The sequence below is a fragment of the Adiantum capillus-veneris genome, chromosome 17 (assembly GCF_014529385.1).
Source record: "Adiantum capillus-veneris isolate H3 chromosome 17, ASM1452938v2, whole genome shotgun sequence".
NCBI classification, from domain to species: Eukaryota; Viridiplantae; Streptophyta; class Polypodiopsida; order Polypodiales; family Pteridaceae; genus Adiantum; species Adiantum capillus-veneris.
The window spans coordinates 118,367,363-118,394,996 of NC_140947.1; the positions used below are offsets into that span (position 1 = coordinate 118,367,363).

General features: G+C 46.4%; 1 protein-coding gene across 1 annotated transcript in view; it reads right to left on the minus strand.

The window, feature by feature from the left end:
* The window catches only part of LOC147437958 (UBQ, helicase-c and DEAD-like helicase domain-containing protein), a 136,426-nt gene that overhangs the window by 60,251 nt on the left and 48,541 nt on the right, over positions 1 to 27,634 (minus strand). Inside the window, exons 15-19 of the mRNA XM_086487349.1 lie at positions 13,548 to 13,655; positions 13,389 to 13,464; positions 13,157 to 13,293; positions 12,393 to 12,552; positions 12,134 to 12,313 (exon numbers count right to left, since the gene is read on the minus strand). Coding sequence (XP_086343475.1) covers positions 12,134 to 12,313; positions 12,393 to 12,552; positions 13,157 to 13,293; positions 13,389 to 13,464; positions 13,548 to 13,655 — 661 coding nt within the window. The remainder of the gene's footprint in view (positions 1 to 12,133; positions 12,314 to 12,392; positions 12,553 to 13,156; positions 13,294 to 13,388; positions 13,465 to 13,547; positions 13,656 to 27,634) is intronic.

Here is a 27,634-nt window from a genome sequence, read left to right on the forward strand (position 1 = left end):
CATGCCTCAGAATAGCTGGTATGATGAGGAGTGTCGACAGAGGAAAGCTCAGATCCAACGGGAGCTTGCCTTGGGAGTGATCACCTATAGACAGTCTCGTATTGCTACACGACGACTAGTACGACGGAAGAAGCGAGCTTTCTTGGTCCAGATGGAGCACAATTTATATAAGGTCTTCCTTAGTAGAGATTCAGGAGAGGCTTGGCGTCTATTCCATGAGCAATCTCCCCCACCAGTGATTACTTCTACAGAGATACGCGGGCAGTATGCACCATCATTATACATTGTACCTGGACACCCACCACTACCAGATCCACCACATCCCTGTCCAGCTACTAGCACCTTCTTTACCACGATGGTAAAGGAGGCCACTCACAGGATGAAGACCAGACGGGCATAGGATCATGAGGGTTTGGTAGCAAAGCACATTATACATGCTAGGGACTTGTTGGCAGAGATGCTTGCACGGTTGTTCAACCGTGTCATGTGTGAGGGCTTTCCTGAGTCTTGGAGATTGTCTACTATTGTACCTATCTTCAAGACAGGAGACCCCACAGTGCCGAGGAATTACCGTACTATCATGGTAGGGCACACATTGGCACGGTTGTATGCATCCATCCTTGAGCATAGGCTGAGCAGTTGGGCAGAGACTATGGGCATACTGGCACTAGACAGGCTGGTTTCAGGAGGGGTTTCTCCACACTAGATCATGTCTTTACACTCAGAGCTGTCATTGAGGAGGGTCGACCGTCGCGCACATGGTAGACGGACATATTGCAGCTTCATGGACTTCCGCAAAGCTTTTGACACAATACCGAGGGCCAGATTGATGCGCCGACTTATGGAATTGGGGATACCCACAGAGCTGATATGGGGGATTATGGCATTGTACAGTTCAGTGATGGGTCATGTACGCACCCAAGAGGGGATATCTGACATAGTTCACTCCACTATCGGAGTGAAACAGGGATGCCCATTGTCCTCTACTTTATTTGCTATGTATGTTGATGAGGTCTCTGATTATATTGACAGAGGAGGAGATAGAGGTGCTCAGCTTGCAGGGACATGGATCCCTCTTTTATTGTATGCTGACAATATCGTGTTGATATCAGACTCACTAGAGAGTATGCAGAGACATTTGGACGCATTGCATAGTTTTGCAGGGGATAGTGGACTGTGTCACGTGACACATCCAACCCTATGTGTCCGTGCACAAGCTACAACACAACGAGGGTTCAGTGACCAGTCAGTTCAGTCAGTCTAAATTTAGAAGTGATCTGGCACTTTTGTGAGTCTATTCGTAGACCGTGCATGCCCAATCACTTAATGTAGATCCATATCCTATGGTTGCACGCAGCATGATCATAAGCATTCCCATCGGAATCCATTAGAATCCTTTAGGGGAATTTTCCAGTGCATTTAGCCTATTTGACCTATTTTTGATATTTTTCAGTTATTATTTTTAGGTGACTTTTGTTGGAAAGTAGGTAGGGCAAATTGAGTAAGTTTGTATATAAGCAAACCTACGCTAGCACTAATTGGCAGAAGAAGGAGAGCATCAGGCATTCACATGCAACAGGCCCTCTGGAGACACTTCTCAGCAAGACCCAGCCTTAGAGGATTTCAGCCCTAGCATTTTCCCCTCCAATCAAAGGAACTTCAGCCTTGGCGTTTTCAGCATCAGCCAACCTCGCCATAGCTTCCCAGTCCCTAGCGTTTTCCATCAAGCTGTCTCCGCCCAGAAGACCCCCAGTCATCTGGCGTTTTCAGCCATATCCTCATCGCCTAGAAGTCCACAGTATCCAATGTTTTTCAGCTTGCTTGATCACCCCAAAACAGCAAATTTCAGCATGCTTTGATCGCCCCCAAAACAGTAGATAAGCACCAAAGGAATTCAGCCCTAAGACCAACAAACCATTTCAGCCATTAGCGTTTTTTGGGACAGCAGCAAGGTGATCTCAGATCTCAGCCCTCAACATTTTTGGACAGCAGTACCAAAGTAGCCAAATTCAGCCTTTAGATCGGTCTCGTCATCCCCGTCGTCGTCATCGATCTAGCCTAGACTTGCATCAGTCACATGCATTCAGTTTGTACCAGTTTGTGCAATCAATAGTGGACCACTCTCACCGACGAGAGTGGGGCCTTCGGAGGAGGGTTTTACAACGTCTCTCGTGTCGTATTCTCTTCTCTCTCTATCTCTCAGTCTCATACACTTGCACGCACAGTGTCCATTCACTTTGTTTGTGATCATTGCACTCTCTCATTAAGAACAGAAGGCTCTCCCTTCCATAAGAACAAAAAGGAACCTTGAGCACAGCTCGGAGCAATGATCTTGAGCAAAGTTCAAACATTCATTCCGCTGCACCTAACATTGGTATCAAAGCTTTGGCAGTGTTCTGTATCACTCAAGGAAAGAACCACAAGAACCACAGATTTTTTTTTGCTTGTTGAGGTCGCACGAACCCAAGTTCACTTGGGCGTGTCGATTCCTAATCGTGTTTTTTAAGAGTGACAGGAATCCCAGGAAAGAAGGGCTTGTCCAGCCTCCCCTTGTGCCTCTTTTCAGTCATTGAGAGCGGACCGTGCACTTAGCGGCCGGCCAATCGACGTGAGGTGGGAAAAAGCAACCTTGGTGTGAGCGCAAGGCCGCCAAGGGGTGCGCCCGCGGAAAAGAGCAGAACTCGGGTGAAGAGAAGATCCTTCTCAAACACAGATTGCAAGCAAAAGGAAACCTCAAGAACCTCAAGACCCTCAAGAACCCAAGAACCCAAGACCCTCAAGAACCCAAATTACTCGTGAACTTAAGAACCAAAGATCATACTGCAATGTCATCACCCAAAGCAGAATGGATACTTCACATACAGGTGATGAGCATGGGAATGGCGAAGAAGAGTTTTCCCCCCCCAGGAGTTTTTCCCGACCCTCCCCCTTCCCCATCTACGCCACGAGTTGTACCAAATCCTATGGAGGTGATGGTCAAGTCGATGATGGAGATGATGGCACAACTAGAAAGAAAAGGAGAACAACAGAAAACCAAGGACCGCGAGCGCGAAGAAAGAAACGAAAGAATTGACATACAACAAGAAGCGACTCGCATTGCTTTGGAACGTGAGCGCGACGAACGAAAAGAAAGAAAATCACAAAGAAAGGAGGAATCCGAAGCAAGACGAGCGGCCTTGGAGGCCGAGCGTGAGGCTCAAAGAGAACTCCGCACTCAAGAATTGGTTCGACAAGTACTTGCCTCAAAGTCCGAACCAGTCAAAGATCGTGGGAGGTTCTCAAGTGGCTCAAGCCACAATGCAGATTCCAACAACCCTGTCACAAAAAATTTGACTTTCAGTAAGTATGATTGTAAGATAGATGCTTCGGTTATTCATTCTTGGTTGCATCAATTTAATGCTTATTTTGCGACAACTAAGAAGACAGGAAATAGCCGACGAATTCACGCCCCTTTCCTTCAATTGGGCTGATTTCCAAGACAAGCTCAAGGCGCGGTTTATGCCACCTCAGTACCTCACACGATTGAAGGACGATTGGCGCGCTCTCAAGCAAAGTGGTATGCCGGTTATGTCTTTTTCTGATCGTGTTTTGCAGCTAGGTACCCAATTATGCAAGTCGGATGATGAATGCAAAGAGGCATTCCTTTATGGATTGGACGAGTATATCAAGTACGATATCGAGGTGCTCGATCCAAGGCGGTAGCAATTGCTCTCGCACAGGAGATGAAGCACAAGAAGGAAAAGCCTAAGGAGAACAAGACTTCCACAAGTACCCCCTTTCCTTCAATTGGGCTGATTTCCAAGACAAGCTCAAGGCGCGGTTTATGCCACCTCAGTACCTCACACGATTGAAGGACGATTGGCGCGCTCTCAAGCAAAGTGGTATGCCGGTTATGTCTTTCTCTGATCGTGTTTTGCAGCTAGGTACCCAATTATGCAAGTCGGATGATGAACGCAAAGAGGCATTCCTTTATGGATTGGACGAGTATATCAAGTACGATGTCGAGGTGCTCGATCCAATCGATCTCACCAAGGCGGTAGCAATTGCTCTCACACAGGAGATGAAGCACAAGAAGGAAAAGCCTAAGGAGAACAAAACTTCCACAAGTACCTCGCAGACTTCTCAGAACCCTCAGAACAGTAAGAGCGGTAAGAACGGTAAGAATGGTAAGAAAAGTAACTCTTCTAACCAATCTTCCAACAGTCTGTCAGAAAAGAATTCTTCCAATGAACCTAAGGGTAAGGCTAACACAATTGCTAAACCTAAGCTCACTGCAGATGAAAAGGTAGCACAAGGAATTTTAGGAGGATACATCACATCGGAAGAGCAAAGCACTTATTCTAAGGAAGGTCGTTGTTTTCATTGTCGCATTAAGGGTCACATAAAAAGAACATGTCCTAAGCTTGACTCTAATGAATCTAAAGAATCCACAGAACACACTTCCTCTGTCAATGCAATAATGATAACACGTGTGCCCCAAGTTTCTCCTGACCCTCCCATTGATGAGTCTCTCATTAAATGTTATGGTCATATGACGGGGCAGCGTTTTGTCATATTGTTTGACCCAGGTAGTATGCATGATGTGATCAGTCCCTCTCTTGTTGAGAAAGCCTGCCTAGAGGTTAGTCAGAAATGTCCTCTCGAAGTCTCTGGCTTTGCTCCCGGTATGGACTCTCTCATCACGAAAGAGTGTCTTGATGTGTTGTTTACAATTCAACAAACTGCTTTCCGTAGAAGATTTTTTGTCTCTCCTCTCTCAAGATGTGATATGATTTTGGGCATTCGATGGTTTCGTGAGCTTAACCCTCTCATTGATTGGGAGGCTAACACTTTCACTCTCAATGCCAAAAGTGAATCTCCCATTGTCATTCGTGGAGAGGAAGTTGTTCATTCTCCCTCTCTCATTGCAAATGTGCAGACGAAGATTGAACGGATTCACAAGAAGGAGACTCTCTCAGTCTCTTCTTCTCCAAACCATGACACACAGGATTTGCATGATGATTTGCATGATCAAGATGTGATTTCTCCCAAGGATGATGAGTTGCATAAAGATGATGTGATTGTTCACAAGGATGATGAGTTAGTTGATGCTTTTTCTAGCGAAGCTAACCTCGTTGCAGATTCGATCAATCACGAAGGATCGATCTTGGCTCTCGAGCCTAGGTCCAAAGCACCCCTTCAGGACGAACCGATCTTGGCTCTCGAGCCTAGGTCCAAAGAACCCTCACAAGAAGTATTATGTGTTCGCATGATTAGTACGCACGCATTGTTCGATTGTTTCATTCGTGATCGTTTCCTGTATTTTAGTCAACGTCTTTATGTGATCCCTTTTCCTAGCATGACATATTGTACTTTGACCAAACGTTTCACTCATGAATGAGCACGAATGTATGCGGATTGTTCATGAAAAGTTGTGTATGTAAGGAAGCCACATTCTATGTCTCTTCCTTTGCATGACACATTCGTAGAAAGAGCACATGAAAGTATGAGCACCAAGCATGGGCATTTCCGTTGTGAATTGCCACAGTTGATTGCTTTAGATCATAAGAGAAAGATTCGATCTCATTGTTTGCGTGTGTGTGGTGAACGGTTTGGCACTCCGTCTAATTGTTCATCTACATTGCATGCACAGTCTTTGAGGAAGACAAGATTTTTTTCACTCACTTTACATGGAATAGGTATGCTCATGGTTTTGTGTTGAAAATGGTTTCAGGAATTTTCAGCCATGGAGATTCTTGAAGAAGAAAGAAGCACGACTCTCGCCGAAGTTGAAGCATTGAAACACTGAGATATGGGGGCAGTATGCAGCATCCTTATACACTGTACCCGGACAGACACCACTACCAGATCCACCACAACCATGTCCGGCTGCGAGCACCTTCTTTACCACTGAGATGGTAAAGGAGGCCATTGACAGGATCATGAGGGTTTGGTAGCAGAGCACATTATACATGCTGGGGATTTGTTGGCAGAGATGCTTGCACGGTTATTCAACCGTGTCATGTGTGAGGGCTTTCCTGAGTCTTGGAGATTATCTACTATTGTACCTATCTTTAAGACACGAGACCCCACAATGCCGGGGAATTACCGTACTATCATGGTAGGACACACATTGGCACAGTTGTATGCATCCATCCTTGAACATAGGCTGAGCAGTTGGGCAGAGATTATGGGCATACGGGCACCTGGGCAGGCTAGTTTCAGGAGGGGTTTCTCCACACCAGATCATGTCTTTACACTCAGAGCTATCATTGAGGAGGGTCGAGCACATGGTAGACGGATTTATTGCAGCTTTGTAGACTTCCGCAAAGCTTTTGACACAGTACCGAGGGCCAGATTGATGCGCCGACTTATGGAATTGGGGGTACCCACAGAGCTGATATGGGCGATTATGGCATTGTAGAGTTCAGTGATGGGTCATGTACGCACATCAGAGGGGATATCTGACATAGTTTACTCCACTATCGGAGTGAAACAGGGATGCCCATTGTCCTCTACTTTATTTGGTATGTATGTTGATGAGGTCTCTGATTATATTGATAGAGGAGGAGATAGAGGTGCTCAGCTTGCGGGGACATGGATCCCTCTGTTATTGTATGCTGACGATATCGTGTTGATATCAGACTCACCAGAGGGTATGCAGAAACATTTGGACGCATTGCACAATTTTGCAACGGATAGTAGATTGTCTGTCAACCTTGGTAAAACCAAGGTCATGGTATTTAATACCACGCCACAGTGGGTTAGGAGATCAGCACCTACATTCACATATGGACAGGACAGTATGGAGTACACTGATGCATAAACATATCTTGGGGTGGTCTTTAGTGGACCGAGGTTCACATTGAAAGGGGCAGCAGACACTAGATTGACTCGTGCCCATGCAGCCCTAGGTGGTTTGGAGAGGATTTGTTCGCAGGTTCAGTTCCAGGAACCTCGAACAAAGCTCTAGCTTTTCGACACTTTGGTCGCTCCAGTTATGCACTACGGTGTTCAGGTTTGGGGACCGTCTGTTGACAGTTCTCGATGGAGTATTATGGAGAGACCGTTGATACTTATGATTTCTAGGCTGATTAGAGCCAAGGCCTCAGTTCCACATGACATCATACGAGCGGAGCTGGCTGCCCCACCTATGGAGGTTGAGGCACTCACCAGATCAATATCATTTGTACACAGCTTATGGGACACCACCAGGGACAGGTATGCTAGACTTGCTCTTGAGTCATCCAGACAGCTGGCATTGCAGGGAGATTCATCATGTTGGTAAGCACAGATGAGCTCATGGTTTCAGAGGCATGGTTTCAGCATGGACAGGCTGCCCCCTTTCCAGTATTCTCTTGATGCACCATCTTTGGCTCTTACACGGATGGAGAGTGCTAGACTCATTCGGCAGGATCTTATCCAGCTTGCTAGCAAGAGGACATGGATAGAGCCATCACGGGAGTTGGGTACGAAGAGGGCTTTCTATAGAGAGCATCTTCTCCAACTCACGACAGATGGATTTGTCACACGGCCGAGCTACATGGACACACATCTATCTCATGGGTTACGATGTGCCATAGGCCAGATTCGCACATTTTCACACCAGCTTGGGATTGAGACAGGTAGATTCAGAGGCATACCAGCAGACAGTAGGGTTTGTCAGTTATGCCATGCAGAGCCAAAGACAGAGTTTCACTACATATGTCACTGCACAGTCTACTATGAGATACGGGGACGCTTTCATTGTTTATTCAGAGATGGTTTTGACTCGTTAGATACAGTCATGAGGTATCAGGATCAAAGTGTCTGGGATTATTTCTACTTGAGATACAGAGACATAGAGACGCTCTATTGAGAAGGCAAAGATAGAGACAGTCCCAAAGACGCATCTCAGATTTCTTCAGTCTGAGTACCACAGAGGCAGAGGGGCCACCACCATCACAGAGCTCGGTTCCCACCCATACACACACCAGCGGTACTCTCATTGACCGAGCTATAGAGTTGGGGAGATCGAGAGACCGCAATTGAGGAGGGGAGCCACGCAGCACCGATAGAGATTGCGGCAGAGGATCCACAGGATTCTAGCACGACACCCTGAGTGTCGACCAGGATAGGCTCCATGCCATTGCTTTATTATATCATGGTGACACTTATCCCCACTTTGTACCTTTGTGGCATGACACCATTGCTCAGCCTACCAACCACCCATAGGAGTCGGTAGCACTCCTATCTCAGTTCTTTGTTTGTAGTTTTCTTTGTTTGTACCCAGACTTGGTACTAGACTCATCATTGTAATCGGTTGGTCTCATAGGTCATTTTGGCCTTTTGTAGACGTTAATATATCTCATTTCATCTCTCTCTCTCTCTCTCTCTCTCTCTCTCTCTCTCTCTCTCTCTCGTAAAGACTCGTAAGATGGATATCCACGCCCCCCTCATGTATCAAGGGAAACAAATTGAGAAAGTCGACAGTTTCAAGTACTTGGGGATTGACATCCCGTGCAACTATGCTTGGGGACAATGCGCACATAATAGAATTGACATCGACCATGCCAAGTACTATCAATTTGAAAACATGTGCACACAAAGGAGCATAAAAAGATGGGAGATAAAAGCGACCATTTTTGAGACATGCGTAGTGCAAGCCATCCTCTATGGAGTGGAAATCTGGGGAGCAAGCATTTCAACCCACACATGGAATGAAATTGAAAAAATTCAGAAAAAGTTTCTATATCGACACATGGGGGTCAAAAAGACGACACCATACTCCGTGCTACTCTTGGAGACAGGCAAGAGACCACTAGAAATGAAAGCATTGCAAAAAATGTACATGTATATCATAAAGGTCAAAGCGATGCCTACTACTCGAATCCCCCGCATTGCATGGGAAACGAGCCTCATACAGGACATTAAGAAATGGTTTGCCAAATGGAATGTAGAGACATATGTGGACATGCTTATTGAGGAGGGCAAGGAGGGAGAACACATGCTGAATTTTGAAATTGCAGTACTAAATAGCCTCCACACCAAGTGGAAGACAACGCAACACCGCTCGAAATTTGATACTATTGCAAGCATGTCAACACAAAGTATTGGGAAGGCTATAGCACAAACCCAATGGAAGCCCAGGCCCACATACGAACACCCATGCCCCACATGGCACGAAGAGCCATCTCTTTGATGCGCACAAGGTCACATATGCTCAAAATAGAAACAGAGGGCTGGCTGAAAATTGATGCTCCTAAACGAATATGCACATCATGTACAATGCAAGCTCCCGAAGATGAAGCACATGTGACATTGGAATGCCCAGAATACGCTCACATCCGGGCTAATTTTCAACCACTTCTAAGCGGTTGCTCTACCTTTGCGGACCTATTATCCAAGATAGACCCCTCCCCTACAACTCTCGGAACATACCTCACCCGCATACTTGAGCATCAAAAGACACTCATAGGAACACAAAAAGAGAATAACACACACCACACCATACACCCCCGTGAGGGGAGACTATGTATCACTTTGAGGTCCCATGGGTCATTTCTGGCCCCCTGCGGACGTTAATACCAAATCAAATCAAATCTCTCTCTCTCTCTCTCTCTCTCTCTCTCTCTCTCTCTCTCTCTCTCTCACCAGCTGGAGATTGAGAGGGATACCAGCAAGACAGCACGATATGCCACTTATGCCAGCTAGAGCGAGAGACAGAGCTACATTACATATGTCATTGCACAGTGTACTACGAGGTTCAGGGCCGTTTCCACTGCTTATTTAGAGAGGGTTTCGGTCCTTTCTCTATGGTCATGAGTTATGAGGATCAGAGATGTCTTGGGCTATATCTGCTTGAGTTACACAGATATAGACACACTTTACTGGGGAGAGCTAGAGAGAGGCAGTCCCAAAAACAGATTCCAAATTTCTTTTCACTAGATATGGGACACCCAGAGGAGCAGCCATCACTGTAGAGCTCGGTCCCCACTCATTCGACCACTACTCGCACTCTCATGGACCGAGCACTGGATCTACGGAGATCCAGATGGCCACGATTGAGGAGAGGGGCTACACAGCATCGACGTAGACTACAGCAGAGGATTCGAGCCATACTCTCTCGACATCCAGAGTGCAGATGAGAATCGATTCTAGTAGTAGTAGTATTCTTGTTCTAGTCTTTTTGTACCCAGACATGGTATCAGATTCACTGTTTTGTAACAGATTGGTCTCATAGGTCATTTTGGCCTTTTGAAGACATCAATATAGCATTTCATTCTCTCTCTCTCTCTCCTCTCTCTCAATGCCTTTCCCTATACTAGATGATGATATATGAGAGTTCTCTAGGGATGGTGATATCATCCTCCTAGGGGACTTCAATGCTCGAACGGGCAACTCTCAGACAGTCTTCTACAACACTTCAAATGAGATGCTTAGAGAGCCGGATGTGGGTGACTTGGGGCTTGACAGATGCTCACATGACAGAGAACAGACAGAGTATGGGAGATACCTCATGGAGATGACGACCACACATGGGTTAGCCATACTTAATGGCTTATAGCGATTTCTTGGAGCAGCCGGTTTCACATGCTTTCCACACAGACACGGGGCCAGTACAGTGGACTATGTTATGGCACAGCCGAGCTTTATTCCTTGTATTCAGGATTTCATAGTGGGAGCCAGACCAATGGGTGTAGCAATGAATCATGCTCTTTTGACATTGTCCGTTTCATTTCAATATAGTACAGCCCAGACATCAGGAGGCAGGTCACATACCCGTTATTTATTTACAGCAGAGACTGACTCGGTTTATATAGAGGAGATCTATAGCCGTCTATGCACAGCTAGTCCTGGTCTCTCAGTGGAGGAGTGCACCACTTTACTGACTGAGACTCTGCATGCTGCAGCATCAGAGGCATACCCACACACTCAGCCGGGTCGGAGGCGACATTCTGGGAGCATACCCCAGCATAGTTGGTATGATGAGTGCAGAGAGATGAGAGCCAGCTCCAAAGAGATCTTCTTTTAGGAGTCATCACTTACAGACAGTCTCAGATTGCTTCCCGGCGCCTTGTGCGACGGAAGAAACGAGCGAGCTTGGCCCAGATGGAGCGAGACTTGTATCGGTTGTTCTTGAGTATAGACTCGGGAGAGACATGGCGATTCTTTCATGAGCACTCCCCTCTCCCAGTGATTAGTTCTCTTGATGTGTGGGACCAGTATGCGACATTGTTATATACAGTTCCCGGACAAGAACCCCTTCCAGATCCTACAGAGCCATGCCCACCTACCAGCACCTTCTTTACCACTAAGATGGTAAAGAGAGCCATTGACAGGATGAGGTAGAGATATGTTAGAGATATGTTGGTAAAGGTTCTTGCAGTGTTGTTCAATCGTGCCATGTGTGAGGGCCTAGGGGTTACCTGAGACTTGGAGGTTGTCTACTATTGTGCCTATCTTCAAAGCAGGTGAGTCCTTTTTGAGAGAGAAAGTATGCCTGACGAGGAGAGTGCTGAGTCAGAGGGGCTGAGAAGACCTTACTCCAATGAATACTCTCCAATCTCAGAGAATTCCCAGAAGGGAATTGACGACCATGCCATGATAAATGCACTGTAACAGCCCTCCAATCAACAATAAGGGAAGAAGTAAAGGGGCAGCCTAGAATACGGCCTTCAAGCTTGCCAAATATGACCAGCAGCAACCTTAGACTCGAATGCTTTCTTATCTATGCGCCAATATTGCCACACGCGCACACACACACACACACACACACACAAAAGTAGGGCTTGGACCCTTTTGTATTACATCAGCAAAAGTACAAAAAGGCCAAAAGCATTACGAAACCCCTTAGGCATTACAATTAAGCAAATTGGCAATGACAAGTCCCATATGACATAACAAGATTACAAAACCGTAGGGGAAAAACTACCAGTGATGCAAGGAATCAAAAGGGAAATACATCAAGAACTGGAGGCAAGGGAGTAATGGAAGACCATATCGTGTCTCAAGTGTTCAGTTCTCTTTCAACTTCAAGTGTTTGTTGTTTTCAGTTCAGTTTGTGGTGGCGTCCGTTTGATCTCAAAGGTCATTGTTTAGTGTGAAGACGTTCAATATGTACTTTCTTTCTATTTCTTTTGCGAAAGTAGAAAAGGCAATCATCAAAGTCTACCTCTTGTCCAATATAATGCCAGTTCTTGGCTCGTGTGCAGCTCTTTGGATCACGGCCAAGCTGCCCTTTGCTTACAAGCCTCGTTATGCTTGCTTGTAGACAAGAGCCGAAAAATTCTTCATCGTACTCCATATTGACAGGGTGCTCAACAGAAGCACACGCTATGTGCCCATCCAGGACCTATATTTTGAACTGCTTGTATCAGTAGAAATTCTCCAAAAATGCATTCCATATTTAAAGCTTGAAGAGAAACACGGGCCTGAGGATTGGAAGCATCGACTTGTGCATGCTCAATGGCTCGTGAGAACAATTTCTTTGGATGTCTCATGAAGTATTGGTCCAGTGGGCTTCCAAATGCTATATAGATAGACAAGGATGGTTTCTCTCTTCTTCCAGCTCTCCCTGATTGTTGCCATAGACTACACATCATTGAACAATTAGGTAAGTCCATGCTCCATAAATAATCCAATTAAATACAGCAAACAAATAGATATAGTGGCTAATAAGCTTAAAGAATAAACAGCAGGCTGAGCCCCCTTGGAACAGCCTGCTTCACAGCTAAATTTGATACATCAGACCTAGCAGATGAGCCCTACCATGTAGCCTTTTGGATTGGAGCAGAGCATTTTGCTACCTTTATATGTGGAAACAGGGCATGAACCTTTCCAGTACGGGCGAGGGTCTCACAGTCATGCCTAGATTTCTGGGAATCATTCCAGAGTATTAGCCATATTCCGAGATTGGAGGAGTCTTAAGAGTTATTTTGGGTGAGCATAAGAAATTGCTGCCGTGGTGTTTAACCCTACCCTTGAGACTGGCTTCTCATGATTTTACTGGTACTTGAGAACAACCAGATAAACATATCTCCACAGATGTGAATCACACCTGACTGAAACAGATTTACAAGCGAAGTGCTGCACTTCAGAAATTATTACTTGACATTGACGAGGATTGTTTGTGAAAGACTAAACCAAGATCAAGGATCTAAACAAATTCTAAGCGCAGCCGAATTCAAAAGCTTACCTGGCCACAGTACCTTGAAAACCTAGGTGAAGGGTCGCATCGAGGCCACCAACATCAACACCAAGCTCCAAAGCATTAGTAGCGGCAACAGCACGAAGCTTTCCACCAAACAGTTCACTCTCTATGTCCCGTCTATCCTGACATTGAAAATATGAACAAGGGTTAGAAGTGTCAAAGCCAGTAAAGATTTTAAATTACTTAATCCGAGGGCTTTGGAAAATGTTCCACTTACTTGTGCAGTATAGCCTGCTCGATATGCTCGAATGGATTCTACAAGGTTTGGAGCAGTTTCTTTCAAAATCTCCCGTCTACAGCTCAAAGAGATAATCATGCTAGATAATACGGAAGACCACATTGAGGACTGATTTTACATGGAGAAATAATATCTTACGTGTAGCTTAGGACAAGCTCACACAATTTCCTTGTTTTGCAGAAGGATATACACCGCAAGTTATGCTGAACCATCTCCGACAGAAGTGAGGAAATTTCCACAATAGGACTGTGACAAGTGTTCATTGATTAGTTACCTAATAGCTCTATACTGATCAAAAGAGATCCTATACGAACACAAAAACTACAAGATAGCTTATGACAAATACAATGCTAGGCAATTCCTGAAGGCGGCACATCCCTGCACTAGAGAGTTATAGAGTCCATCAATTGGCAATATGACTTAAAGGTTTGTATGTGATGAATCAGCTGGTAACCAATGCCTTTTCTCAAAGCTCTCAGTGCTCAACATCTATTGTGACGCCCAAATCTTCTTCTAAACGAGTAAACCATACAACTTCTGTGTTTGCCTCTCATGCAATAACATACTCAACTTCTGTTGTATACTGAGATGTGCAGTATTGGAAACTAAGATCACCTTGAAAACTACAACATTAGTGAATGTAAATACATAGCCTGAAATAGGCCTTTTTTTGTCCACAATCCTTGCATAATCTACATTGTAACCAATGACACATGCCTCTTTGTCTTCGAAGCAAATGCACAACTCCATATCATTTTAGTATCTCAATACACACCGTGTGCAATTTTACCAACTTACTCGCCAAATTACTCTTTCATGAAGAACTTGGATAATATCATTCCTGATAGGGAACTCGAGCTACCCCCGGACGAGGCTACAGATCAACCACCAAAAGCAAAAAAGCAAGATAAGGATCATAAAAAGAGACGACACAAAATTCCAGCGGACAAGAATTCCAAAGCCATCGCCAAGAAGGGGTCTCGACACCACAAGAGAAAGAAGAAGACGTTCAAATCTGGACATAAAGATGTTAAATTCGAATGCTATAATGGAAAGAGGATCGACACGCAGGCTCTCGCTTTTATTCGACAATTTGAGGTGGCCTTTGCAGAAGGTAATTTCTCAAAATGCTCTGAACTCCGCCACGTTAGCATGTCATTTGGAACATAAAAATTCCAACAAATGTGCAATTTCTAAGCATACTTCTTGCTTGCATCTTAAGGTTTACCAAGGAGGGAATTGGACCAACTAGCATTAAAACTTTTCTACACATTGCACTTCCTACTTCCTAATTCAGTGCTCAAAAAACTTTTGTTCAAAACCTTGGCAAACGGGCATGTACAGCATCATATATAGCTACTCTACCTATGTTGTATCGGAGGTCAAGAGATGTCTCAAGGCTCGACATGAGCTTGAGGTTACTTTGTACATTCTTCTTGGAGATTTTTTTATTCTCTCTTACCTTGGTTAACCGCTCGCCTCGGCAAGCGTACTTCCTCTCTTGCCGTGGCATTCTGGTGCTTGAGGATGTGGTGGATGCAGCTGGATTCACTTTGGAGTTTCCCTTTGCCGCTCGCAGATTTGGATTGGGAATGCATTACCGTCATTTTACGAGATAACTGCAGCAAATGCTGGTCGATTTTCTTCGCATTCCACTTTGCCTGATGGTGATCGCATGTCTCACTGGAATCTTCGAGAAATGCCCTTTCAAGATATTTCCACCGGTCGAGTTTATGTTCTTCTTCTACCGCAATCTTCTTGTTGATCATTGTAATGCTCTTTGGCGCATGCATAAATCTAATATCTAGTGAAGGAAGCTTTTATCTGCTTTGTGGAAAAGCCATTTGCTTTTGAAGGAGCGGGTGTTTCTTTGGTGTTGTTTCCTTGAGGTGCTCCCGGTGGGCACACTTTTCTTAGGACGCACCGTATCCGCCCTTCTTCTTGTGTTCGTTGCTCAGCTGCAGAAGAGGATGTCTATCACTTGTTGTGGGATTGTTGCATTACTCGAGATTTCTCTCACCACGTATCGACGTGTTTGCGGCTCCGTTTTCGCATGACGGTTTTTCATAAACGGTTTTGGGCATTTGGCATTTTCTCGCCGCCATTGGCAGCGTTTCGCGGTCTTCTTCATGTGGGTTAGATTTTGGGCTTACTAGACCCTATGGCTATATGTTTCATCGCATTCATGCAGATCCCTTCTCGTTCTTCAAGCTTTCTCTTAGGCAATCTTTACGTTTCGCCTTCGAAGTTGGTGATATCACCGCAGAGATACATCAGCTTTCCTATGAATGCTTTTAGCCATTTTGTACAGCCGAACACTTCTGTGTTCCTTCCCCTGTACATAATCTTTTTGGTGGGTTTTCCTCGCTTTGAGGTTTACCACTAGTAAATTAATCAAATGAATTTACCAAAAAAAGTGTGTGTGTGTGTAACCTCTGGTCGAAGCCCTCTGTTGCAAGCTTTTCTGTAGTCCCCTATCGCGAACCCCACTGCAGACCCTTGTTGCGCACCCTACTGCAGAGCCCTCTGTCGCGCTCTTCTGCCCTACGCATCCTCTATGCAGAGCGCCCTAGCTGTTTTCCTTCGTCTACACGCGGCCCTTCTCAGCTGACGGAGGACACAGCAGCGGGTTAGTGGCAGCGTCAGTTGTCAGCCAATTTGAGTAGGTGTGTGCGTGTGTGTAGCTTTGTGATTGGGTCTGTAGGCCTATTCCCTTCCCCTGTTCGGCCTTTGTTTGTTCGTTTCTTTGTAGTTCTCAGGAGTGTGTAGGCGTGTGTGAGTTATTTGTACAGGCTTTTTCCCTTGCTGCTCTTGCCTGGAGTGTGGTTGTGTGTGTTGGTGTTTGGTTTAGCGCTATAGGGCTATTGCAGTTTCATGTTGGATAACCCCTGCATCTACAAAAGAGGCAAAGCAATGGATTCCGCATCAACTGATGCAATGTCCCTTATCAAAAAATGTTTGCATGAAGACTTTGCATATGCTTGTAGAGCTTGGGAAGGTCCAGAACCTAAGAAAGAAGTCATCATTCCTGTTCAATAGCTGATGGATCCAATCGCCCAGTATGCATTAAATGCAGCTATACTTTTCTTGCCTGGCAAAATGCTTGCAACACAGGATGTGGGGCTATGGGTGGTTTTCATGCTTAAGCGTCAAGTAGTTCGAGGAGTATATTTTGGAGCCCGCGAATTCTATGAGGTTTTGTTAGCAGACAGTGAGGCCAGGGATGCTCTGCTTGAAATGTCGCCGCTGTTTTTTAACACGCAAATGACACATGTATTGCCATGGGCCCTTACTAAGGACTATCACAGTCTCATTAGACATAAATGCCCAGTATGGGTGGAGACGGTGGATTTTCTCCGTACATGGCGTCATTTTCTTCCATTGTTGGCTGCTCAGCTTGGAAAAGTAGTTTGCCCTCCAAGGTAGATGCGAATACTAATAGATTCTACATCTTGTGGGATACAGATGTCCCTACACCAACAGGTATAACGATAAATTCAGGTGACCCGTTGATAGGCAAACATCCCTTTTAGCTGAAATGGGGCAAATTTGCCAATTCATGTTTTCGTTGTGGTAAATTCGATCACATGCAATTGGAATGTCCGGAGCCACACCTGCAGCTTCCTCCTTCGGCCTTGCTGCCGCCTCCACAACCTTCCCCACCCCCAAAATCTTCACAAGAGTTTAGGCTTAATGGAGCTTCGACTTCAGCAACGCCCTCTGTTGTGGATAAGGGGAAAGGGAAACAGGTATCCACATCTTCTACTCCTTCCTCGGTTTCAAAAGAGAAAGAAAAAGATGAAGGGAAAAAAAAATGTTATGGGTAAAGGTCAAGGCGAGGACATAGCGAGGGACGCTTCGATTGTTCCAAAAAAGACGATAAAGGTTTGAACTCCAATCTCTTCCCGTAATTATGTGCCCCCACTGAAGACTGCATCCCAAGCAAAGCTCCCCTATAATGATAATAAGTCTCTGGCGGAGGCATGGGATAAGGTGGTCCAGTCATATAAGGAGGCGGTTACAAGGGAAACGGCTTCCCTGCCCAGTGTCCTTCAGACGTTCTCTTCCACTCCTGGTTGTGATGCACTTGCGGTTGCTTCTGCAACAGATGTGGATGTGCCGATGGGTACTAACACTTGATTCTCTTGCTCTTTGGTCTTTTGTACATACCTTATAGGATGCATGGTTCTTAGAGATGCATTTCATATAATGTGCGTGGGTTATGCAATCATGACAAGTGGCGGCTAACCTGGCACTATGTACATACATGTAAGGCTGATGTGGTAGTTCTTCATGAGCATAATCAGAATCATTTCGTTGGTTAGACATATTATTTTGCGGGATACTGGATAGCTTATGCAGGCAATGCCAACTTTTCGGGAGTGCTTATGCTTGTTCGGTATGAATTACAACCAATTGTTGCTTATAATGACTCATATGGAAGATGGATGGTGGTTCAATGTAATGTTAATGGGGAAGTTCTTGAATTTGGTGGGGTGTATGCTTTCACAGCCTCTGCTGATCGCGCAAGATTATGGAGTGATATTTCCTTGTATTGTTGGCACTTGGATGCATTCCTTTGTGGAGATTTTACCAATGCACCAAGCGATGTAGACAATACGATTGGCAAGTCACACATGTTGCGGATGGAATGTCAGGCATGGGATCATATGATGCATTCTTGTAATGCACTGGATTTGTGGCCACTTTTACATGATGGAGATGCGGGATTCACTTTCCAGCACAATGTTCGATCCTCTTACCGAGCCCACCTTGATTGCTGGTATCTCTTTCATAGGCACCAGTATGATGCTTTTGTGTGTGACATGAGGATTGATTATACTTTATGCCTTTCGGATCATTCTCCCATATGTTTGACTTTACATTTTGGCCCGACTCCAGATGTTGTTACTTTGCCCAAGGAAAGGCTTTTGCATGTTAACAATGCATACCTGAAGCATGAAGTCTTTTGTAGCATGATTGTGGATATAATCCCGCCTTTGATCTCCCAAATACATATAGATGTGGATGCCACATGGTTCCGTTCCGCGTTGTTATCCATGTTCAATGCGTTGTGAATGACCATGGCAAGTGTTACATGTCTCATCTGCAAGCCAATGTGCAACAGGCAAAGGATACCTGTCAGCGATTGATGCATATGGCTAATTCCTCCTCGCTTTCAAATGTTGATTTTAATGCATTGATTTCAGCCCATACTACTTTACAGCATAATGATGAGAGAAAATTGGCTAAATGGCAGACTCATGCAAGGCAACATTCTTTTACTGATAAAGGTTGTGCCTCCAAACAATTCTTTAAGCATTTGCATCACTCTCATCGACCTCAGGACATCAAACGAGTCAGGCTTACATCTGGAGAATGGACATCTTCTCCATAACAGTTGGCAGAGGCTTTGGTTGCTCACCATGGGAGGATCTTTGAAGCACCGCCACGCCTTACTCAAGAAGCCCGACAGGCACGTCGCCTTTTTCTATCAAGTGTTACTCCTATTATCTCTGTACAGAAAGCTCAGAATTTGGAAGTTCCGTTCACTGAGGCGGAATTGGATGCAAGTTCGTGAGACCTAGGTAGATGGAAATCTCCTCGTTGGGAAGGGCTTACTGTTGAATTTTTTCCTGTCCTTTTGGAACTACCTTAAGGAACCATTATTAGTGATGATAAATATGGCTTGGGAGAGGCAAGATGCCCCCCTTTCGTGGAAGGAGGAACTGCTCAAGCTATTGCCAAAGCATGAATTTTGTGAACAGTTTTCTCATTGGTGGCCTATCACTCTTATGCCGGTGGTCTACAAATTGCTGGCCGAAATGATAGTAAATTATAATAAAGATTATCTGCATCCCAATATGGTTTCATACCTCGTCAGCACATTACTGACAATCTGGCGAATGTCATCATTGGCATGGAGAATGCGAAATATACTCAGCAGGGTATATTAGTCATGCAAGTTGACATTGAAGAGGCCCTTGATACTGTCTTTTGGGATTATATTGCAGAGGCTTGGTTTTGCGCCGAAAATCTCGCAGGTGGTCTTTCTGTTGTATGCTCAGAGCACTTCGGAAGGTTTGCTTGTTCTCTCACAAATGCTTGGGCTTTGGGGCGTTCTGTTAGATAAGGCTGTCCTCTTAGTGCTCTGCCTTATGTAATTGCTTCACAACCATTGTTGATGCATCTTGAGGACCTCACTTCCTCGGGCAATTTACATGGTTTGGCTCTATCTTTTGGGAAACAATTTATAGGTCAAGCCTATGCTGGTGACTCTCTATTATGCCCAAGAACAATAAGGAGGATGTGCAGCAGATCATGTATGCTCTGCATTTATTTGGCTTGGCAACTAGATTGCATGTTGATTTTCATAAATCCAAGTTGCTGCCTCTAAATGAGTGCGATTGGCATAAGTTTCTATGGCTAAGTGGTTTTCCCTCACGTTATAGTTCGCCACCTGGGATATCCGATTGGTTGGAATGTCACTGCGGCACAAAAACTAGACAAGGTGCTCCAAAGATTGCACTTAAAGCTTAGTTATTGGAAATTATCAACATGGTCATTGCATGTACGTCTCAGGATTGTCCAATGCATTATGATGGCTTATGTGAAGTTCTATTTACCGCTTTTATCTTGGCTCGGTGGTATCTTGGATCTCTTATGTCTTGAATGTTGGAGCATTTCTGGCGCACATCCTCCCATAAAAGGAGATTGCGGTTTTTCTCCACGGATAAGTTATGCACACCTAAGCGATCGGGAGGAATTTAACATTTTGGATTTACGCCGACATGTATGGGCCCGGAAAGCTATGCTTTTGCCTGTTTTGGTGGAACAGCAACAGCCTTGGACAATCATGGTTTGTCATTTGTGTCATGACATTGTCACACCATCTTCTCATCATTGGCACCCTTCGTATTGGGATGTCATCTTTGGGCAGCTTGATGGCCATATTCCGGGATGTCCCTTCGCTTCATCTCTTGCAGATTGGAAGGCTGTTACCTCTTTTTTTTCATGGCATGGTCGACAATCCCCTCGAGGTAACTCACTTCGGTTGGAGAGTATTCACTGGAATAAAGCATTATCTCCTACACTGGTGCAACGCTCTCCCTGACAAGCATACTTCCTTTCGCAAAAAGGGATTTGCCAGGTTGATCAAGTGGTGGATGACTTGTGACAAGTTCTTTCTTTCAGTGCTGCCGCTCTTCGTTATGAGCTTGGACCTCATTATCGACATTTGTGGCAGCAAATTTAACAGTTACTTGCTGTTGTTTCTCTAGTACCTCCATTACTGGGAGGCTCTCGGCTTTCCGATTGGCATCTGGCTCATGTTCGGTTGGATTGCATATCGGCGGGGTCGATTTATGCTTTGCTGCAGTCTGGTGCATGGATTGTGTCCCATGGAGATCATTTATGGTCGCTCTCCAAGTCTTTACTGTGGTGGCAAAGAACGTTATCTCGTATTTGGAAGCACGGCCTACCACTCAAGGAACGCATTTTCTTATGGCGATGCATGGTGGGTGCTCTGCCAATTGGCTCTTTGCTGCATGCACGCCGCATTGCTTCTTCTCATTGTGTCCGATGTCACGGAGCTGATGAGTTTGTTACACACTTGCTTTGGGATCGCTGCTATTCGCGGATTTTTATCAGGAAAGTGTCCTCTGCTTTGCGCCTTCGCTTCCCATCAAGAATCTTTCACAGACGATTTTGATTTTTTGGAGTCCTTCAACCGCCACAGTCCCCGTTTGAGGTCTTTCTCAATTGGGTCAGATTTTGGGTTATTTGGACCATATGGCATCAACATAACTCTCGGATGTTTCATGCGCTGCAAATTGACCCTTTTTCTTACTTCAAGTTTTTGCTTAAACAAGCGCTTTGGTATGCCTATGATGTGGGAGACATCACTCTTGAAGCCTATAGGATTTTCTTTGACTGTATCTAGATTCAGGAATACCATGATACTCCGTCCTTTGTACTTCATCGTTGTGGGTTTTCCTCACTTTGTGGCTTCCCACCTGTATATTAAATCAAGATTTACAAACAAAAAAAAAAAAAGAGTGTGCTTGTGTGTGTGTGTGTGTGTGTGTGTTCCTTTTCTTGTACATCTTTTTGGTAGGTTTTCCTCTCTTTGAGGTTTCCCACAGATAGATAAATCATATTGATTTGGCAAAAAAGTGTGTGTGTGTGTGTGTGTGTGTGTGTGTGTGTGTGTGTGTGTGAGAGAGAGAGAGAGAGGGGGAGAGAGAGAGAGAGAGAGATTTGAAGTTTTAAATGTTGCACACGGGACCTATGTGTATCTTATCGTCTCTCCAAATCCCTTTTTCACACTCAGGCATTGATATGCTTTGATACCACTTGAAGGGGCGTTGTGGAAGTAAGCAAAGAGCAGAAGAGAGAAAAAGAAGCAACCACATAGTGCGGGTGAGCGTGTCAAAGTCCACGATGTGGAAGCGTATAGTAAGGGACAAAATGCACGTGTGTGTGTGTGTGTGTGTGTGTGTGTGTGTGTGTGTGTGTGTGTGTGTGTGTGTGTGTGTGAGAGAGAGAGAGAGAGAGAGAGAGAGAGAGAGAGAGAGAGAGAAATGAAATGAAATGAAATGAAATGTTATATTAACGTCTTCAAAAGACCATAGTGACCTATGAGACCAGAAAGTTACAAGGTGGTGGATTTGATACAAAGTCAGAGTAACAAAATAACCTAACAACAGTACAAAACGAAGATACATACTATGGGATCCTAGATTGGTCGATGTGAGCTAAGCAAAAAACTAAGCAAAAATGGGCGGCTTGTTGGGATAGCTGAATCACAAGAGATCTAGCATCGATCGTTGGTGAATCTCATCAATTTCCTCCATGGTTAGTAGTCTGACCGGGCGTCGTGCATGCCTAGCCAGCGTGCTCCGAATCTTTTGACGTAGCCTCCGTCGATGCTGTGTAGTCCTTCACAGTCGTGGGCGCCTGGATTTCCCCAGTTCAATCGCTCGGTCGATCAGTGTGCCTCTGGTGTGAGACGAGGGGGAGCTCTGCTGTGGAATGGCTCTTGCGGCTATCCCCTGTCTACTCTGAAGAAGTCTGTGATCCGTCTTTGAGACTGGCTAGCCTCGCCATTCATCAGGCTCTCTCTGTGTCTGCGCAGCTCGAGCAAGAACAAACCCAGGCATCTCTGATCTTCGTATCCCATTACTCTTGAGAGTGGTCCAAAACCCTCTCTGAACAAGCAATGGAAGCGGCCTCGTATCTCGTAGTAGACGGGGCAGCGGCATGTATAATGCAGCTCTGTTTCAGGTTCCATGTCACACAAGGGGCATGTCCTAACATCTACTGGTACTCCGCTGTATCTCACAGTTCCAATCTGCAACTGGTGAGACGATGTGCGTAACTGGCCAATAGTACCTCGTATCCCATGAAACAAGTGGGTATCCATGTATCTTGGTCTCGTCACAAAGCCATCTTCCGTAAGCTGGAGAAGGTGGTCTCTGTAGAAAGCCATCTTCGTGCCCAATTCTTGTGCTGGTTGTATCCATGTCCTCCTGGTGTCTAGCTGGGTCAGGTCTTGGCGGATGAGCTTGGTGATCTCCGACTGTGTAAGAATGAGAGATGGTGCATCCAATGAGTACTGGAATGGTGGCAGCCTGTCTATGCTGAACCCATGCGCCTAAAACCATGATGTCATCTCCCCATACCAGCATGTTGTATCTCCTTGTATGGCTAACTGTCGAGAGGACTCAAGTGCTATGCGAGCATATCTGTCTCTGGGAAGTCCCCATGTGCGGTTTATGAAGGAGACTGATCTGGTGAGCGCCTCCACCACTAGTGGGGGGGCCGCTAGCTCTGCTCGGATAATGGCCCGTGGTACTGATGCCTTGGCTCTAATGAGCCGCGAGATCATAGAGGCAAGAGGTTTCTCCATGTTCCCCCATCTGTCTGTGTGACCCGACCTCCTGTGGTGATCCAATGAAGGTCCCCATATCTCAGCCCCATAGAGCAATGCTGAAGCCACCAAGGTGTCAAAGAGCCAGAGCTTCGTCCGGGACTCCTGAAACTGACCCTGCGAACACATCCTCTCCAATCTACTCAATGCTGCGTGGGCTCTAGTCAGTCTGGTCTCTGCTGCTCTTCTGAGTGAGAATGTAGGTCCGCTAAAAACCACTCCAAGGTAAGTGTAAGCGTCTGTGTACTCCACAGCCTCCTGGCCGTATGTGAATGTAGGTGCTGACCTCCTGATCCACTGTGGGGTGGTATTAAACACCATAACCTTGGTTTCACCAAGGTTGACAGACAAACCACTTTCGTGGGCAAACGTATGCAAAACATCCAATTGACGTTGCATTCCCTCTGGGGATTTGGAGATCAACACAATATCATCAACATATAACAAAAGTGGAATCCATGTCCCTGCCAGCTGTGCACCTTTATCCCCGATAGTGGAGTGAACCGGTGTAGAAAGTCCCTCCGGGGTGCGTACATGCCCTACTACTGATCTGTACAATGCCATGATCCCCCAAATGAGCTCTATGGGTACTCCCATTTCCTGTAATCTGCGCATCAATCTAACTCTGGGTACTGTGTCAAAAGCTTTGCAAAAGTCCACAAAGCTATAACAGATCCGTCTCCCATGAGATCTTCCTTCCTTGATGATGGCCTCGAGTGTCAAGATATGGTCAAGAGTAGAGAAGCCTCTCCTGAACCCTGCCTGCCCAATTGCACGCATTCCTTCCCTCTCTGCCCATCTACTCAGCTGTTGCTCAAGAATGGATGCATACAACCGTGCCAGTGTGTGCCCAATCATAATAGTGCGATAATTCCCAGGCTCCATGGGGTCTCCTGACTTGAAGATAGGTACGATCGTAGATAGGCTCCAAGTGTCCGGTAGGCCCTCACACATGGCACGGTTAAACATCACTGCTAGAAGCTCTGCTAGTAGGTCTTTGGCATGCATGAAATGCTCAGCGACTAAGCCATCATGATCATATGCTCTCCCAGTCCTCATCCTGTCAATAGCTTTCTTCACCATCTCAGCGGTGAAAAAAGCACATGTGTGTGGGCATGGGTCGGGGGGGTTGGCGAGGGGCGGCTGTCCAGGTACTGTGTACAAAGATGATGCGTACTGACCCCAGGTCTCTGTGGAGGAAATAGCGGGGAGGGGGGACTGCACATGAAAGAGCCGCCACGCCTCACGCGAGTCCTGACTCAAGAATAGCTGATATAGATCCTGCTCGAGTCGAGCCAAAAAAGCCCTCTTCTTCCGCCGTACCAAGCATTTGAAGTCAATCTGTGACTGTTTGTGAGTGACGTCCCCCAAAACCTCCCTCTGAAGTCTGGCTCTAGTCTGGCGGCACTCCTCATCGTACCAGCTGTTCTGAGGCATGCTTCCTGATCGGTGGCTCTGCTCACGCTGGGTGTGTGGGTATGCTTTTGCTGCTGCCTCATGTAATGTCTGTGTCAGTATAGTAGTTAGCTCCTCCAGAGGTCGCCCCGGGTCCTCGGTGCATAGGCGTCTGTAGATCCCGTCCATGTATACAGAATCCGTCTCCCATGTGAATGTGTAGCGAGTAGGGGCTGCTACACGTGGCCTGTGTGCTACACTGAACTGGAAAGAGATGGTCATCGACACCAGAGCATGATCTACTGCTACCCCGACTGGTCTGGGCCCAACTGTGAGATCCTGGATACTAGAGATGAGATTCGGCTGTGCCATGACATAGTCCACTGTGCTGGCTCCATGCCAGTGTGGGAAGCATGTAAATCCTCCCGCAACAGGAAATCTCTGTAGGGCATTCAAGATGGCAATCCATGTGCAGTGCCCATGTCTATCAGGTGTCGCCCATACTCAATATATTCCACATCGTGTGATAGTCTGGACAGGCCCGTCTCCACAACATCTAGCTCTCTTAGCATCTCCTCTGAAGTATCATAAAACACTGCCTGGTGATGGGCAGCCCTAGCATTGAAGTCCCCTAAGATGATAATGTCACTATCCCTAGAGAACTCCCATATGTCATCATCCAAAATAGAGAAAGGGGATTGTCCTCTGGGTGATGCATAAATTGATGTACTCGGGGGAAAGTAGCAAATAGCTAGGTAGAGATATCTGCCTGTCTCTGCTTTCAATCTCTCTCCCTCTCTCTCTCTCTCTCTCTCTCTCTCTCTCTCTCTCTCTCTCTCTCTCTCTCTCTCTCTCTCTCTCTCTCTCTCTCTCTGACACCGACACGCCAAAAGCGGCGAGCATTCGACGAGGCACAGGAGCTTGAGCTATACCGCCTATTCAAGCATGGATAGCGCGACGGCATGGCGCACCCTGCGCGAGCCACGTCCGACTACAGCTATTGAGGATCCACAGATATGGCATGATTATGCAGAGCGACTTTATGAGGTGCCAGGAAAGCCTCCTATCCCACAGCCACACGAGCCACGCCCCACGTGCTCCTCCTTCTTTACAGCAGCGATGGTAGAGAGGGTCGTACGCCGCATGCAGCACAGACGATCAGCTGACCATACTGGATTACAGAGTGAGCACATCATTTATGCGGCCTCCACTATAGCCCCGTTGATTGCACATGTCTTCAACCGGGCTATAGGGGAGGGCTTCCCAGAGGAGTGGACACAGCACACCATAGTGCCTATCCACAAATCTGGCGACACCCTAGACCCAGGTAACTACAGGACTATCATGATTGGCCACACGATGGCCAAGCTATATGGAGCAGTACTTGAGGCACAGCTCAGCTGCTACACAGAGATCGAGGGTTTACGAGCTCCAGGCCAGGCAGGTTTCAGACGAGCTTTCTCCACCACTGACCACATCTTCATTCTGCGCTGCCTCATTGATGGGGCAAAGGCGCGGAAGAAGAGGCTTTACTGCTGCTTTGTGGACTTCCGCAAGGCCTTTGACACAGTCCCACGCGAGAGACTCTTCCAGCGCCTTCACATCATTGGGGTACCAACAGAGATGATTTGGGCCATATATGCTCTCTATGAGAGGGTGACGGGTTGGGTTCGTTGCCCAGGCGGTTTTTCAGAGACCATTGCTAGCACCATTGGTGTTAAGCAAGGATGCCCACTCTCCCCGACACTCTTTGGGCTCTACATCGACGAGATCTCCGACTACATACTGCGAGCAGGGGGAGAGGGGAGCGACTAGGCAGGTACTCCGGTCCACATCATGTTATATGCTGATGATATTGTGTTGATTTCAGAGTCACCCGAGGGCTTGCAACGCCATCTTGAGGCCTTGGACGAATTCAGCACACACAGGGGGTTGACTGTGAACCTTGGCAAAACCAAGGTTATGATCTTTCACACATCCAGTGCAGTGAGGGGCGCCGCCACCTTCACAGCAGCAGGAGGACAGGTTGATGTAGTCACCTCCTATGTCTACCTTGGCATCACATTCACCAGCCTACCAAGACCCTTCACTATGAGGCAGGCTGCTGTTGACAGGCTCACCCGAGGATATGCAGCTCTGGCCATGCTAGAGCGGAGATGCCACCAGGCACACTTTCAGGAGCCCCGCACGAAGGGGTGGCTTTTCGACACCTTAGTCACCCCGGCCTTGATGTACTCGGCGGCAGTATGGGCACCAGGATTGACAGCTGACCAGTGGACACAGCTTGAGAGACCACAGGTATGTATGATCTCACGCTTGCTCCGCAACAAGAAGACAGTGCCACATGACATTATTAGAGCCGAGCTCGCCACACCACCTATGGTTGTAGAGGCACTATTCCAGACAGTTTGCTTCATCCAGAGGATGAGAGAGCTACCTCCTGACAGACTTACCCGTAGAGCATTTGAGGCAGCTATACAGCTATCAGAGAATGGGCATGAGAGAGCATGGTACTCACAAGTCAGAGCATGGTTTGAGGGACACGGTCTTGACATGGAGAGCCTACCACCATTCCAGTACGACCCCCACTCACCATATGTTCACCTCTCTCGCAATGAGAGGAACTTGGTATTGAGACAGGATCTGTGGCAGCTATACACTAGGAGAGTCTAGGAGGCACCTGGCTTGGGGATGAGGATGTCAGATTACAGAGACCAGTTTCTCACCATATTGTCTGGGGGGTTCATACAGAGACCACGCTACATGGACACATATATGCCACATAGCTCACGGGTGGCGATTGGTCAGCTGAGAGTGGCTTCACACAGGTTAGAGATTGAGATCGGGAGACATACTGGTGTTCCCAGGGAGGAGCGAATCTGCAGAGCCTGCACAGAGG